Genomic DNA, 15,734 nt, shown 5'->3' on the forward strand with positions numbered 1-15,734 from the left:
ATTCCAGATTGGTGCTGGTTTTGCAGAGCTGCAGAGACTGAACTGTGGGCTCAGACCTCTGGCTGCTTTAATGTGTTTTCCAGTTTTCTAGTTCTGCCTTGAGTCTGTTATTTCAGAATGCCCCCTTTTCCCTCTGTAAAATCTGTCTACAAGCTGAACGAAGGTTTAGAACGGAAAGCGTCTGCAAAGGAGCGTCCCGACATGAATGTCAACGACAAGGAAGAGAAGAAAAGGAAAAGTAAGCAGGTGCAGAATGGGCAGCAAGGAGGAATGCCCCCTCCAGCCCAGGAAGAGGACGAAGCTGAGAAGGAACTGGTGAATGAGAGTGATAAGTACTTGTCTCAGCGGTTCAAGCTCTATGAGGCCTCACAGAAAGACATTGTTCAGATCCTTTTGTTCTGGGATCGGGTCCAGGGCATCCAGTTGCAGCCTGTAAGCTCTGAGGAGAAGCAAGAGGAAGTGGAGGACCAGCGACAGGCACCATCAGGCCGCAAGGGACGGAAGGACAGGGAGCGAGAACGGCAAGAAAGGCTGGAGAAGGAACGAGCTGAGAAAGAGCGGCTGGAGAAGGAGAAAGCCGAGAAGGAACGTCTAGAGAAGCTGAAGGCGATGGAGGACAGCAGAATTGCAGGGCTGGAGGGAGAAGGAGAAGGGGCAGACAGCGTTGGAGTCCCATGCTTAGAAATCCAGGTGCTAGGTTCGGAGGAGTCTAGTGGAAAGAGGATCCTAGACAGCGGCAAGCTTCCAGGTGCAGACCAGGTAGGGACCATTTATGGTGGCCAAGAAGAATTGTTTTAATTGGGAGGTCAAGATCTGTGGTCAGAATGGATATAGGAATGGAATGTAGAGTCTGATAGACCTGAGAGAAACCTGAGATTTAGAAAATGAGGTTTTTATAAAATGAGTGTTTAATTATGTAACCATAACACACCAGAGAGCAAATTCCTAACCAGTTTATGTAGATAAAAGAGTAATAGTCTCAAGTTATTAAGACATCCCTTAATGTCAAGGAAGTTTACTCATATCTTTTGTTTATATTCTACTCTTAGAGAATACTGTATTAAAATAGAATACCAGGTGGAATATTTCTGCAGTTGTAGCTGCCAAGGCTGTTTTCCTTAAGTTAAAAAAAAAACCTAAATAAAACAATAAAAGCCTTTTGCAGCAGCAAAAATACAGTAAAACAGGTGATAATACATAAAAACTCCCCAGCAGCAATAAATTATCATGAGAATTTTACAGGATACTGTTTGTCACAGCGTATAGGCCTGGAAATATGTACTTGGTGTCTCATTTCACCCTGAATGTTTTGTGGAGAGCATGTCAGCCTCCTGCCCACCAGGGTTCTTCTCTTGCTAGTCCCATTTTCTTCCATGTTTTTCATTAGTTAGAGGCATCCAGCCATCCTAGGATATTGCACTTCAGAACTGATCCATATGTATTTGTCCATGCAGGAAACATCCAGTTACTAACAATGCTTCTCTGTGTCAATCATGTAAGAGCCAGCTTGGTGTAGTGGTTAGGAGTATGGACTTCTAATCTGGCGAGCTGGGTTAGATTCCCCGCTCCCCCACTTGCAGCCAGCTGGGTGACCTTGGGCTCGCCACAGCACTGATAAAGCTGTTCTGACCAAGCAGTGATATCAGGGCTCTTTCAGCCTCACCCACCTCACAGGGTGTCTGTTGTGGGGAGAGGAAAGGGAAGGCGATTGTAAGCCGCTTTGAGACTGCTTTGGGTAGAGAAAAGCGGCATATAAGAACCAGCTCTTATTATTATTATGGCTGCAGCTCTAATGTTCTTTCCTGAGTCTTACATTTCTGTTCTCTGAAATGATTTCATCAGCACACAGGAATTTTTTCACACAGCACAAGAATGTCCAACCCATTCCCAGTTATCATGGAACATACTCTTGCTCAGGATCTTACATAAGAAGTACAGGCTCTACTTCAAATGTCCTCTTGCTCTTTGGTCAGGGCTGCAGCATCTCACTGAGACATTAATATGACTTTCTCTCTTGCCCTAGATCTTGGACGGCTTAGGACTGGGCCCCTCAGGGCCTCCCATCCCCCCTACTGCCTTTTTCTCTGTGATCCCGTACCCGGAGAAACGACTACTACCTGCTCCAGGGGAGGCACTGAAGCACTTCATCTTCATTGTACCTGAAGACACAACTGTTTCTGAAGATGATAAGAAGGAAGCTGAATTCGCTGCAGAGGCCATAATCAGTCTCCCAGTAGTGAAGGTTGTGAGCTTTGTTCATTTGTAGACACACCAAACAGGGATGAATGAATGCTAAAAAAAAATGTACAATAGTGAGGAGTAATGGATTTAATCATCTAAATTGCTCTAGATTTTTATTTAATTTAGAACCCCTGTAATTCTACACAGAGGCAACCATGGCTAGTGTTCTTTGACCACTCACAAAGGATGTGGGTCTTTTCCTGGCTGTTTCTCACCGCATGGTGCTATACTTTGACTTGCTTTTGTTTGTTTTATACCTTTATATATTGCTTGTGTAAAAAGAACATAAGGTGCCCTGAGTCAGACCAGTAATCCATCCAGTTCAGCATTCTGTTTCATACCACAGCCAGCCAGTTGCCCTGCAGGACCAACAAGTAGGGCACAGAGGCCAAGGCCCTCCCTGATGTTGTCTTCTATCACTGGTAATCTGAAGTCTGCTGTATCTGTATATAGGTACTCTCTTTAGTCACCAATGGAGAGTAGCGATTGATGGACCTATCCTCCATGAATCTTCCTAATCTTTTAAAGCCAGTCAGGTAGAACAAAAACTCAAGGTAGTTAATATGCTATTCTTTAAGCACAGAAAATAGCATATTATGTATTAATATGTACTAATATGAAGCACATATCCACCAGAAACAGATACTCTTTAAGCACAGTAAATCTGTGGATAATATATACTTCATATTAGTACAAGAGCATATATGATGGGGGTGTTTCTGGCTATTTATATTCTGGATATTGATGCAGTAATCACACAAACTCACACACACACACACATGCTGCTCAATTTGACTTTTCTATGAATGCTTTGGTTTCTGGTTATACTTCTCTTCCTTATCTCTCTATTTATTTATTTATTCATTCATTTATTTGTTTGTTTGTTTATTATTGGATTTGTGTACCATGCCTAACCAGGGCAGTTTATGACATGGATTAAAATACCTTAAAATTATAAATTAAAAAAAAATATTACTGAAATATAGCATCATATCACTAAAAAGATTCTATCTAACTAACCACCCCCAGCCATTATAGTTTACCTGCCTGATTTCTGTGGCAGGTAGCACCTATTACTGACATAGGAAAGAGAGGAGGGGCAAAGAACTGGAAGGGAGGCCCACTTTTATTAATCACTTTGATCTCAACCATAGGACCTGCAGAACTGTGATAGCTTCATCAAGGCCCTGGTCTTGGCTGGCAACTCATTCTACCAGGATGGAGCCAGGGCTGAAAAGGCCCTGGCTCTGGTTGAAGCCAAGTGGATGTCTTTGGGGCAAGGGACCACTAACAGATTTGCACCACATTGACTGTTGTGCTCTCCTGGGAACATCTCTGTTTTTTCTCTGGATTTTAGGAGGAACAGATCACCCCAACTCGAGGCAGGTCCAGGAAAGAAAAGGTGGAGGTAACCCGCGAGACATTGAAGGATAAAAAGGGCACAACCCGTGGCAGGAAGGGTGCTCAGCCAAGCCCTGGCACATTGACACCTCTGTCAGAGCTTGATCAAACTGGCCTAGCTTCAGAACCATCTGCTGAAAAGCTCCTCAGGTGAGATTACTGGAAACAGCCCCTGGGGCGTTATTACTGGCTGAAGCAGGAGAGCCTTGCAGTGCACCTAGAAGCAGAGGTTGCCCACCAACAAGGCAGGCCTAAACACTTGCATAAAGCTCCAGTGGACAGAGGAGTATCAGGAATGCCAAAAATGGGCAGCCCTGTGGTACAACTGCCCAAGTTTCCACGCTTGGCATTTGCCTGGGCCAATGGATCTAGAAGAGCCAAAATCCCTTGAGTCAGCCCTGCCTAGAAACAGTCAGGAAACTCTTGCATGAAAGTGGCTGGTCTGGCGTGAAATATTCCTTGAAACAAAGATTGTAGTGGATTAGGCAGGTGCAATAAGAATTTTCTTCAACCCACATGAAGTAAGCAGTGCACATTGCTGCTTTGGTGGATTTATTGTTATATCTAAGTGTATTTAACACACAGGCAAACAAATGCCTGAACATCTCAAATGTTTTGAAGATAATTCTCTGTGCTTCTCATCCCATAGGCTGACCGCCTTCCGCTGGACAATCCCAGCCAGTGGAGAGGTTACCATGCGTATCCATTTCTCTTCTACAAAAGTAGGACTATTTGATCAAGTCTTCAATTTTGAGATCCAGGGAACACGGAGGCAGTACCAAGTTTACTGCAGGGGTACTTGCACATACCCAGCCATTTCCCAAGACCCCAGGTAAGTGCAAGAAGAGACATATAGAGCCATGTGAGTTTTATGGGACAGGATTCATAGCCAGTCTAAAGACTTGTACTTGCATAACATTATCATAAAGAGAAGCCTGATTATTATATGCAGAAGGCTATTCCCCAAGTACATAGCACTGAGTAGACAGAGTACAAAAGAGATTGCTCCAAGCATCTATTCCTGACTCCCACTAATGTATTTTTTTCTAACAATTTTTCGTCTTTTCATGGATGCTGTAAGCTGTTTGGGAATGTTTTAGCTGTTTTAATAAGAATGTGGGTTTTAAATAAATTAATGTATACCCTAATTTTGAGGGTGTGTGCTTATCTGCTCTATAAAGTAGTACATATCCCATGAACATTTTGAACACAGCAAGAAAGGATGAGGCCAACACCTGATTAATTAATTTATTTGAGCCTCCCTGCTTTTCTTTGCTCAATGTAGAGTCAAAGTAGCTTACGAAGTTTCTGAATTCCACAAAACACATCTACCAGCAGATCTACCCACCATCATCAGATTAATCTACCGGGTGGGAAGATGGGGCAGAACAGGTGGTAACAGTTTGCCAGCAATGGAAACAGTTTTTCCCCAGACAGGTACTCACCGATAAAGTACACTGTGACCATGGGAATGAAGAACTCAAGACAGGGAGAGAAAGGAAGAAAGATTACTTTATGTCAGAAATATATTCTTTTTTTTTTTCAGAGGTAGCATTTGTTACCCCAAAATCTTTAAACTCCTTGAAGCAGATTTCTTTAATGCTCTTAATTTCCTTAATGCCATACAAACCTCATTTCCCTAAGGCTATTTGTTGAAACAACCCTGCATTCAGGCAGACAATGAATTTTTTCCCTGACCAGGAGAATGGCATGCCATTTTCTTATACTTTTCTCATGTATGCATTAATAATCAGGATGTGCATTTGGATCTACGTGATCTGAAAATATACCCCCAAAATACCTTATTGGTATTGTTTTGTTCTATTTTGGCATCCCAGAGGAATTTGGAATTTTTTGGAAGAACTGAAGAAATCCCAGATATATTCAGGAATTACAGGCAAACCTTGAAATACAACTGAGTGGGTGGAGGAGATTTCCCGCAGGCTCTCTTGGGCAGTCCCTTTAAACTGAGCTGTTCAAGAGAGCACCAGCTGCCAACTGGCTTTGTGGCTTTGCCATTGCTTATTTTCTCATTTGTTTTTGCCTCTTAGGTCTAATGGAGCAAAAACATTTGGGTTTTCTGGAAATTCCTGGATCCGAATATTTTACCAATATTTTGGGGGGGAATCCTGAAATTTTTGTGGTCCCAATAGACCCAAAATGAAAAAAATACTGAGAAAAAAAAATTGCACACCCATATTTAATAATCAGGGGCCTCTTGTGGCGCAGAGTGGTAAGGCAGCCGTCTGAAAACTTTGCCCATGAGGTTGGGAGTTCAATCCCAGCAGCCGGCTCAAGGTTGACTCAGCCTTCCATCCTTCCGAGGTCGGTAAAATGAGTACCCAGCTTGCTGGGGGGTAAACGGTAATGACTGGGGAAGGCACTGGCAAACCACCCCGTATTGAGTCTGCCATGAAAACGCTGGAGGGCGTCACCCCAAGGGTCAGACATGACTCGGTGCTTGCACAGGGGATACCTTTACCTTTACCTTTATTTAATAATCACTGTGCTCGTCTGTTCTAGTTTCTGGCATTAATTTGGAACACCAGCACTGTTTTTTTTTAATTAAACCTTTAATTGTTCACTAAAACTTAATGGTAGAGGTGCAATATGTGTCCTGCATAGGACATTTTATCTGCATAAGGTAAAATATGAGATGAGTAAAATATGGGAAGTCTGTCCATAATTTGTAATGTCTAGGACTTGTGCACATTACAGTTCTGACCTGAAGCTTTCATAGATCTTCACACATGGGTGTTATCCTTGAAAGAGCACCTAAATTTCCTTCTGAGTCCTTGTCTTCTTGCTGTTTCTCTCTCAATGCCACTTTGTTTCTCCAACCAAGGGTAGTGTTTCCTCATCGTAAGAAGAGTGCCAAACCTGATGAGATTGTCTTCAAAAAGTACCTCATGAATTCAGGAGTGTTTTACTTTGGCCCCTTGCTCTGTGGAAAGTCAAGAGACAAGTAAGTTCCTGGACATCAGCCTTCTTATTCAACATATAATAACAAAACAACCACAGAGCAAATCACATCTTGAGGATTGAGTCCAGTAGCCAGAAGAGTTTTCTTCCAGGCTTAAGTTTTTGTGTGCAGGAACACTTCTTCAGAGACAATGAAATGGAAGTTACCAGTCCATACATATAGGTAGAAGGTGAGGAGTGTTAGTGTACAACGTAATGAAGACATTTAACAGATTCAAACAGGAACAACAAGCTTAGTTTAGATCAGGGGTAGTCAAACTGCGGCCCTCCAGATGTCCATGGACTACAATTCCCAGGAGCCCCTGCCAGCATTCGCTGGCAGGGGCTTCTGGGAATTGTAGTCCATCGACATCTGGAGGGCCGCAGTTTGACTACCCCTGGTTTAGATGATTACCATTTGTTTGGGATTAATTCTGCAGGAGGAAATAGATGTAAAAATCGGAGATTGATGAGCAGATGTATCCTTTAATTGTAGAATGTATTTAACTGAGTAATTAACTGAGACCTTGCCATTACACTCATTCATCTCCTTTCAAACATGGAGGTGACCTTGCAGCATCTTCTTGAGCCCGTTTGACATAGTGGTTAAGAGCAGCAGCCTCTAATCTGGTTTGATTTCCCACTTGGTCATCTCTCTGTTTAGGCATAGAGAGACAGGCTGTTTACTCCAAGCTCTACAAAATAAATAAAAGTGGTATAAAATCAAGAGTGAACAAGGAGAGCAGCACAGCCTGTTCTTGCCAACCACCACTGGAGCTGCAATAGCAACCACCTCTCTCTCCTCCTTCTTTCAAGTGGAAGGAATGGACTTAAGAACACGATGGCTCTGGCAAACATTTTTTCAGCATTCCGCTACTGCTGAAACCAGGTCAAGTGTCCTTCCCTAGAAGGTTTTTGCATTTGAGCAAAATGAGTGAAAAGAAGAAAGGTGGAGGCTGCTTTGCCTTGCTGTTTACAGGGGCAAGAGCACCTCCTATGACGTACCTGTTTATCAGCCAAACCCCTTACTCAAGCCTGCTCAGGTACAGCAACAATGTCTCCAGACCCCCTCCTGCCAGTTCTGCAGTGGGGAAACAGCTTCTTCAGGTGCATAAAGCATCTCAAAATGTAAAGAAAATCCTATGGCTGCCCCCTTTTTAGACCAGAGGTGATTAGGATAGCATTGAAAGGTAGCATTGGTGGATGCCAAGGAAGAATGTTGGGAGTTCTTCCAAGCCACTGCATTCTTTTTATTCCTGTCTTCTGTTTTCTTTCTGATGCCACAGGGTTAGTAAAGTGGTAACCTGTCCCTTGATATTCCTCCCAGAGGCCCAACAGGAAGCCTGTCTCTTCCTCTTATAACTCAGCATGGCTATCTGTCCCTACTCTTAAATATATATGAACTTTGTGGCAGGGTGTGAGCTTTTGTGAGCCAATGCTCACTTCTTTAGGTATTTGATGAAATGACCAGTGACTCACACAAACTCACATGCAGCCACAAATTCTGTTAGTCTTTAAAGTGCTACTGGACTCTTGTTCTTTTCTGCTGCTGCAGACAAACTTAACACAGCTACCCATCTTGACATACGGAACGTCGGAGTTAGTTCCTCTTACATTTTGGAAGCACTGATGCACATTTCTGACTGTAGTATGGAGACAGGTACACTGTTCTTTCCCCTGTTTCTAGTAAACTTACAAACTTCCCTTTGACTGTTTCTTGCTTGCCTCCTAATCTGTACAGGTACAAGGCAAACCGATCCCCCAATCACTTTGAAATGATAAACATCCTCAACATATCTCCTTTGGAGTGTGAAATAGCTTTCTGCTTCCAGCATGATTTCAAGGCTGTCACTTATCTTTTGGACCCACCTACCATGACACTTAAGCCTAACGAACAACAGGTAATATCGGAGAGGAAGGGATCACCATCTCTCTAAAGCACGGGTAGTCAACCTGTGGTCCTCCAGATGTCCATGGACTACAATTCCCAGGAGCCCCTGCCAGCATTTGTTGGCAGGGGCTCATGGGAATTGTAGTCCATGGACATCTGGAGGACCACAGGTTGACTACCCCTGCTCTAAAATACAATCCACTTGTATTTTCTACCTGAATGTATTTTTCCCTCCACAGAAATTGACAGTCTGGGCCTATCCAACAGGCAGCGGTATCTTTGAAGACAGCATTGTTTGCTGCATTAAAGAAAACCCGGAGCCCGTAACCTTCCGACTCTGCTGCCAAGGAGTTCGCCCAGAGCTTGAGCTGGACCGCAAAATACTCCATTTTGAAAAGCTCCTGTTGCACAGGTCGAGTCTCTGGGGAAAGTGCTATTTGATTTGCTTACGTTGGTCCATGATTATTATTTTTCATTCTTGCCTTGAGTGCCCATTTTCATTGACCTCTAATAGACAGGCAGATAGTTTAAAAGTACATAAGCATCTCCAAAATCAATGAACATTCTAATGCAGAAACATTGAATGGCTGAATTACACCAACAGTTAGTAAAGTCTTTGCTCAATAGTCCCACTATAAATCACACCCCTCCATGCCCTTGGAAAGTGTGGAACTTCATGCCTGTGTACCTGATCCAGGAAAGTCTGCTGGAAAACAGTAACATGCTGCAGGTCCAGAGATTATCCAGAGATGGAGTTTAACTGGGGTTTCTTCTACACTGTACTTATCTGGAAGGACCTTTGCATGGAGCTGGTTCTTCAGCAATCATCAGTGGTCACATCCCTAGAAGAATTAACATACCAGTGGACTGCCCAGCATGAAAAGCAGAATAATGCTGCTATAGAAGCATGAATCACACAGACTTGGGTCACCAGAAAAAAACAAATGCCCTGGCTTCTTCTTATTTCAGGAAGGAATGCAAGTCTCTCTTCTTCAAGAACAACACACCACTGCCTGTAGCATGGCGGATTAGTGGCCTGGAGAACATTGGCGATGACTTCAGCGTGTCAGATGATATGGGCATTGTTGAGCCCTTCTCTGAGTACTGTATGCAGTTGTACTTTAAGGCTTCCAAGGCCCTCAACATTAAAAGGGCCATTCGCCTGGAGGTGAGAGCTCCTTCTGTCAGTACAAGGCTAAATGGTTAGTCCTACCAATTGCAGGTTCAAGAAGAACATTAGAATGCTACTTAAGACTTATAAAGAGGTACTAAAGAATTCTGGGATGTTCTTGGGTAAAATTCTTCAAACAGGTATCTAGTTGTCTGGCAGCGTTAAGTTCTCTAAATTTCATTATTCTTTCTATGAAGCATTTTTACACACTTTAAATGCTGCTTACTGAGTCTGTCCCTTGAAGGCATAACCTACCCATATAACTTTCAGTATGAAAATAAGCAGGGCAAAGAGATGCCCTTTCTTTACCCCTGAGCATCTTTGGTTTCTGAAGAAGCAGTAACATACAAATTCTCCATCACTCCCATGAGGGATTGAAATGTGCTCAAGTTCTACACATGGACTCGTGAAGCTACCTTGTACCTTCAATTGTAACCACTGGACCATCGGGATCAGTGTTGTCAACTCAGACTGGCAGCAACTCTCCAAAACCTCAAGGGGAGGATTTTCACATCACCTGCCACCTGATCCTGTAAGCTGGAGATGCTGGGGGTGAACCTGGGAACTTCCAGAAGCCAAGCAGATGCTTTAGCATGAATCCATAGCCTCCCTGCCCCACAGTTTCTGATAAATGCATCCAGGGCAAAAAATGCTACCTTTGGCTGGATTGGTCAGCTAAGTAGACCAATTCTGTACTATTAAAGCCATTGCACCCCCCCCCCTCCAATTTCATGTCTGTTGTCTCTGCTTAATTTCCTTTCTCACTTATAGCAACAGCTGAAGCCCCCATTCTCATCCCCCACGTGATCTTCAGAAATGCTTCAGTGGACATACTCCATAGGGTCCCACCTCCTTCATCTGTTAATTCTGTTTGCCATTAGAGCATGTAAGACAGAAGTAATAACTAGCAGCATTAATACATGTAATAGATAAAAATAATCCCATTCCTTTATATAAAGAAATGGTATTTTCATCTTTTAGGAGAAAAGAGTTGAGAATTATCATGGCTGTCAACATGCAGAGTTTGTGCAGCCATTTTCTCATATCAGCAAGGATTTATGAGTGCAGGAGAAGGACTTGGAGGACCGGGGAAGGGAAATAAGGAGAATTGATAGGAAGAAGAATGCTGGCTTAATAGAACTTGACCACTGGACAGCCAGATGATTCTCAGAAGTGAAGTTTGCTTGCTGCTGTTGCAGGTTTCGGATGCAGAAAACGTCCTGGGGATTGTCCAGATTGAAAACATACAAATCATTGCTGAGGCCTATGACGTTGCCTTGGACATCAGCTTCCCCAAAGGTGAGTAGATGCCTCCAAGCCAAGAGCTCTGCAAGCTGTTGCTCAGTTACTCTCTTTTCTTACCTACTTTATACCAGTGAGTGTCCTTCTTTTTGGCTTTCAAAATGTCCTTAAAGGGGGAGCTTCTTTAAAAGGGTAATATGAATGTGATCTAAAAGCAAAGGTCTTATCACAAATAGTAAAGCTTCAAGGACGAAGAAGCTTTCGAAAACAATTGCCAGTCCTGTTGCTGGCACCCTAAATGCCTGCACTTTTTGAAATATGCCCCACAACCCAATACAATGTCATAGAATATACTAAGACCCACCAATGGAGCTATGTTTGGCTGTTTCTTTAGTAGACCCACAAGTATTGCTGCTCCAAGCCAATGCTTGTGTTGCTGATACAGATGGTCACAACACTGGTTGAGGAGGGGTGAAAATACAATCCGGGGTGCTGACTCCCATTGCTCTGTTTCTGGTCCTTGCAGGTACAGATGGTAGCTTGGAGTTTGGGTTTGTGAGAGTCACAGATGAAGCGAAGCAGATGCTGTCCTTGAAGAACAAAGGCAAATATGAGATTGCTTTCAGGTAAATCCAGCCATTTGCTTCCTTGCTTTAGTGTGGACTGAAGTTCATGCTGTTCTGGTTAGAAATGCTTGTTCTTGCATCTTTCCATGGAGACAAAGAAGGCAAGAGAGGCAGAACGAGTAACATTTAGCCCTTTCACAAGGCACCATGGCTGCTCTTCATTTAAAGAGGGTTTTTTTTAAATGTAACAATGTTTGCCAAGATGTGGACTGCTCTGCAAAAACCGCCCTGAGAAGAGAGCAAGGTCAGTTAGCATCCCTTCAAATATTATTTCAAAGGCCAGTGGAATTGCTACCATTTTATTATTTTGATGCCACTAGTCTCTTTGCTCACACGTTATTCGTTTAGAATCCCAAAGAAAGGTTTGACAACAATGTACTACTCTTAGACAGCACTAGCTGTGTGTTGGGAAGGTTGGAGAAAAGGACCTGGCAAACTGTCCTAAGCAGGTCTCCTCAGAAGTAAGTTAAATTTTATTAAGGCCCATTATGCACGGCCGCCGAAATGGCGATTTCGGGTCACATGGAAAATGCGGAGGGGGAAGACGCGACGCACACCGGTTATGCACGGGGCGGGGCGCGACGGCAGCAAAACCCAGAGTAACCGATTATGCATGCGGCGATCCGGGCGCCGCTTCTGGTTGCGTCCCGGTCACCTGAAAGCTGCGCTTTCTTCCGCGTTTCGCGAACGCGGCTTTTTCGGCGGCATGCACCGAAGCTGCGGCCGGTTGCAGCCGGCACAGTGCGTTATCGGTGATTTTAGTCGTCGCCATTCCACCCCGAATGTGCGCTAAAACCCCCGTGCATAATGGGTCTAAGTGAGGCTTACTGTTGGGAAAATGCTCTTAGGATTGTAGCCTCAATGCCTGTTCACAGCCTACAGAGTTTACTGCCATTTGAAGTGGACATATCCTCAGGTCAGGTTGGCAACTGTGATATGTTAGTTCTGTGCTTCCCTGGAGTGTGCAGGTGAGGTCTGATTTGGATTGAGGGTGCACAAGGAGAAGGGCCTTAAGGTTTTCCCTGCTGGCATCATTTCCCTGAGCTGGATGGCCCCAGGAAACTGCTATTTACTCCACTCAAGTTTTCTTCTGGGCTCACTGGGGGGAATGGCCCCTTCTCTTTGAGTGCCGTAGTCTTGAACTGAATTGGACATTTCTCCATGTCTGAGAAGTACCCAGACTATGTTGACCTGACAATAGTGGATGTTCCCAGGAAAAACGCATCATCTAGTCAGGCCTTTTTGGACCAAACCATGCAATACAGTTTTTGCCAAGGAACCTGGACATTACATATTTTCCTTTCAGCCACAGGACAGCTGTGAGCAAAGGCTTTTAAAAAGCCAGATTCAGCTCAGGGCTGTGATTCAGGAGATAAAGATCTCCTTCCTTTCCATCTGTGCCTTTTTCCCATGCTGAAATAGTTCCCGGTAGGGGAAGTTATTTGTCCTATTCCAAACTGCATGTGCAGCTTCTGGACTTGGCTTATTAAAAATCATATTGGGTATATAACCTCATAGCCTACAGTAAACAAGGAAGACTTTAAAAAGTACATGCTTGTGTGATCACCTGATTGTCTGGCTGCACTATTCAAACATGCATTGTAAAACCAACAGGGGAAAAAATGACAGAAGTCCTAAAGAATAAAGAAACAAGGGAAACCACAACAATAGGACAATTTTCTTTATTTATCATATTGCCAGTTGATAGGTCTGTTTGGAACCAACAGGGGAGTCAGAGGTAGTTGGGAGTGGGGAAAGGGTGGTAGTAGGCACCTCCTTTCCCATCTCACACCTGTCTTTCTAAATTCCTATTCCCCAAAGCATCATGTCTGTGCTGTGAAGACATCAGGGCACTGTTCCTTGTGACGCTTTCCCCTGTGATGTAGATGTACTTATCTGAAGGGGCAGGAGCAGTCTCACATATTCCGCCTGCCTTTAGGAATAAAGGTTTAAGATTTCTTTACTTTTCTTAATACTGTTGGCTTTAGTGTCTGTCATCCTTCTGGGCTGCTGACAGGGATTCAACATTTTGTCCTTTTGCTCTAGTTTTGCTGTGGAATCTACAGACCATGGATTGTCCAATCTGAGCCCAATGTTCTCCATCCAGCCGCAGAAAGGGACTTTGGGTCCCAACGACCGTCCTACTCAAGTCCAGATAATTTTTCGCTCAAAGAAGGAAGTAAAAGTGGAGGACAAGCCCATTCTGATATGCCATGTAAGAGAGTGGACAATAGTTGTTTGTAGCGATAGGCATGGGAGGGCCTAAAGTCTATGCTGCATAAACTTGGCTCTTCTGGCCTTTCTTGCATGGCCAGAGAAATGCCAATCACCACTCTGGGGTTGGGAAGTGAATTTCCTCCAGGCCAGAGAATCTGTTGGGGGGGGGGGGCATCATCTGGGCATAGAATTGGAGTCACTGTGGTAGTTGTGAATATCCTGCATTTTACAGGGGGTTAGACTTGATGAACCTGGAGGTACCTTTCAACTCTATGATTCTATGATATGTGCATATGTATACACACCACTGAGCTGTTCAGACATTCCTGTTGATCTTGGCAGTTCTCTTTGGCTACAACAGGCTTTCTCCACCAGAGTTTTGTGAAACCCTGTTTTTGATGGCCCTGGAAGGGTTTCCTGAATGGGTGGGAGTTAATTATTTACATATGTGTGCTCTAAATTCGTTAAACATTAATTGGGTGATATGACCATATATAGTCATATTTACCTGCCCCCCCTCCTATGATGGGCCTGGAGTGGGTGGGAAAGGGAGGGGATGGGACCCAGGGAGGCATGTCCACAGCTATGTTTCCCAACCACGTTCCGCACAATCAGACCACTTCCAGGGCTTCTCAAAGCCTGAAGAATGTTTAAAGGGTTTCTCAATGGTAAAAAAGGTGAGAAAGGCTGGGCTAGGTGGAAGAGTTCAAAGAAGTCTGTATACAAACAGGAGGCTCATAACCTTCAGCCTCCTTTGCTATCATAGAAAACCAGGAGCTTCTTGGGAACAATGGACTCTGTACCAATGCAGAGAGGTTAGGGACCAAGTATTTGAGGATTTTTTAAATACTAGTTTTGCATATGCAGGTAGGGCTCATTTTTAATGTCCCTTGAAATGGTATAGTTCTATTTATATTTGCATGTGTGCATGCACAGCTGAAATCCCTGACAGTGCCCTTAAATTATATTGTGTAAGCTGGGACAATAGAAGCTTCTTGGACAGGGCATTTTTGTCTTATCTACCTTCTTCTTACCCGTCAGGAAACAGAAACTATTTCTGGCTAGACAGAAGCAAGCAAGCTTGATGTAGTAGTTAATAGTGGCAGCTTCTAATCTGAGTTTGATCTCACACTCCTCCACATGCAGACAGCTGGGTGGCCTTGGGCTAGTCACAGTCCTCTTAGAGCTGTTCTCACAGAGCAGCCCTGTCAGGGCTCTTTCAGCCCCAATTGCCTAATAGGGCGTCTGTTATAGAGTGATGAAGTCAAGGCCGCTTTGAGATCCATCGGGTGGTGAAAAGCAGGGTATAAAAACCAATTCTTCTTCTTCAAGTGTGTTCCTCTGGAGATGTGGCTCATCCATCACCATACAAGCTGGAAAGCTACTGGTTACCAGTACTGAGCCCCCTAACTTCTGCTTATTGTTATTATTTGTATACCGCTCACCCTTGTGGCTCAGGGCAGTTTACATAGAATGCAGGAGAACATAAGTACATTATAATTCAGAATAACATCAATTGAACAGCAGTGGTTTCATAACAGTAATAACAGTGTTTTCAGAACAATTCATAACTAACGGTTGCAGTGTTAACATTAACTATGACCACTGTTTAGCTTAGTCAGGCTGTCCATATTAGATCTTCTTTGGCTTGTTGTTCCATGCAGGCCTTCTTTGCCAGATGCAAAATTAGCAGTTGAGGTTCTTGTTAATCAAGACAGCCTGCCCTGGTTATCAGTAATACTTATTTGACAAGAAAGCAAAATAAGCAGAATTCTAATAACAAAATCTTGGTCAAGTTAAATTGTGATAGATATTGTCCTGAGAATTAATAACTCATGCCATTTCAGGAAATCCTGTTTTTGCACGGACTTTGGAAATTTCCAGGCAACATCTCTGGCTAGCATTTGTGGGGGGAAATAAAAAAAATGGGTGATATTTGCTAAGGATACATGTATGGCTAGTCTTGTTGCTGTCCGCCAAACAC

At 43.7% G+C, this 15,734-nt stretch overlaps 1 protein-coding gene across 2 annotated transcripts in view; it reads left to right on the plus strand.

The window, feature by feature from the left end:
• HYDIN (HYDIN axonemal central pair apparatus protein) overlaps positions 1-15,734 on the plus strand; it is a 164,887-nt gene that overhangs the window by 114,692 nt on the left and 34,461 nt on the right. For both annotated transcript variants that reach the window (XM_077310084.1, XM_077310085.1), the window contains exons 46-56: positions 154-759; positions 2,024-2,242; positions 3,599-3,792; positions 4,292-4,474; positions 6,488-6,607; positions 8,345-8,504; positions 8,734-8,906; positions 9,464-9,662; positions 10,865-10,964; positions 11,434-11,533; positions 13,580-13,748. In XM_077310084.1, coding sequence (XP_077166199.1) covers positions 154-759; positions 2,024-2,242; positions 3,599-3,792; positions 4,292-4,474; positions 6,488-6,607; positions 8,345-8,504; positions 8,734-8,906; positions 9,464-9,662; positions 10,865-10,964; positions 11,434-11,533; positions 13,580-13,748 — 2,223 coding nt within the window. The remainder of the gene's footprint in view (positions 1-153; positions 760-2,023; positions 2,243-3,598; positions 3,793-4,291; positions 4,475-6,487; positions 6,608-8,344; positions 8,505-8,733; positions 8,907-9,463; positions 9,663-10,864; positions 10,965-11,433; positions 11,534-13,579; positions 13,749-15,734) is intronic.

Source organism: Paroedura picta, chromosome 14 (genome assembly GCF_049243985.1).
Source record: "Paroedura picta isolate Pp20150507F chromosome 14, Ppicta_v3.0, whole genome shotgun sequence".
NCBI classification, from domain to species: domain Eukaryota; kingdom Metazoa; phylum Chordata; class Lepidosauria; order Squamata; family Gekkonidae; genus Paroedura; species Paroedura picta.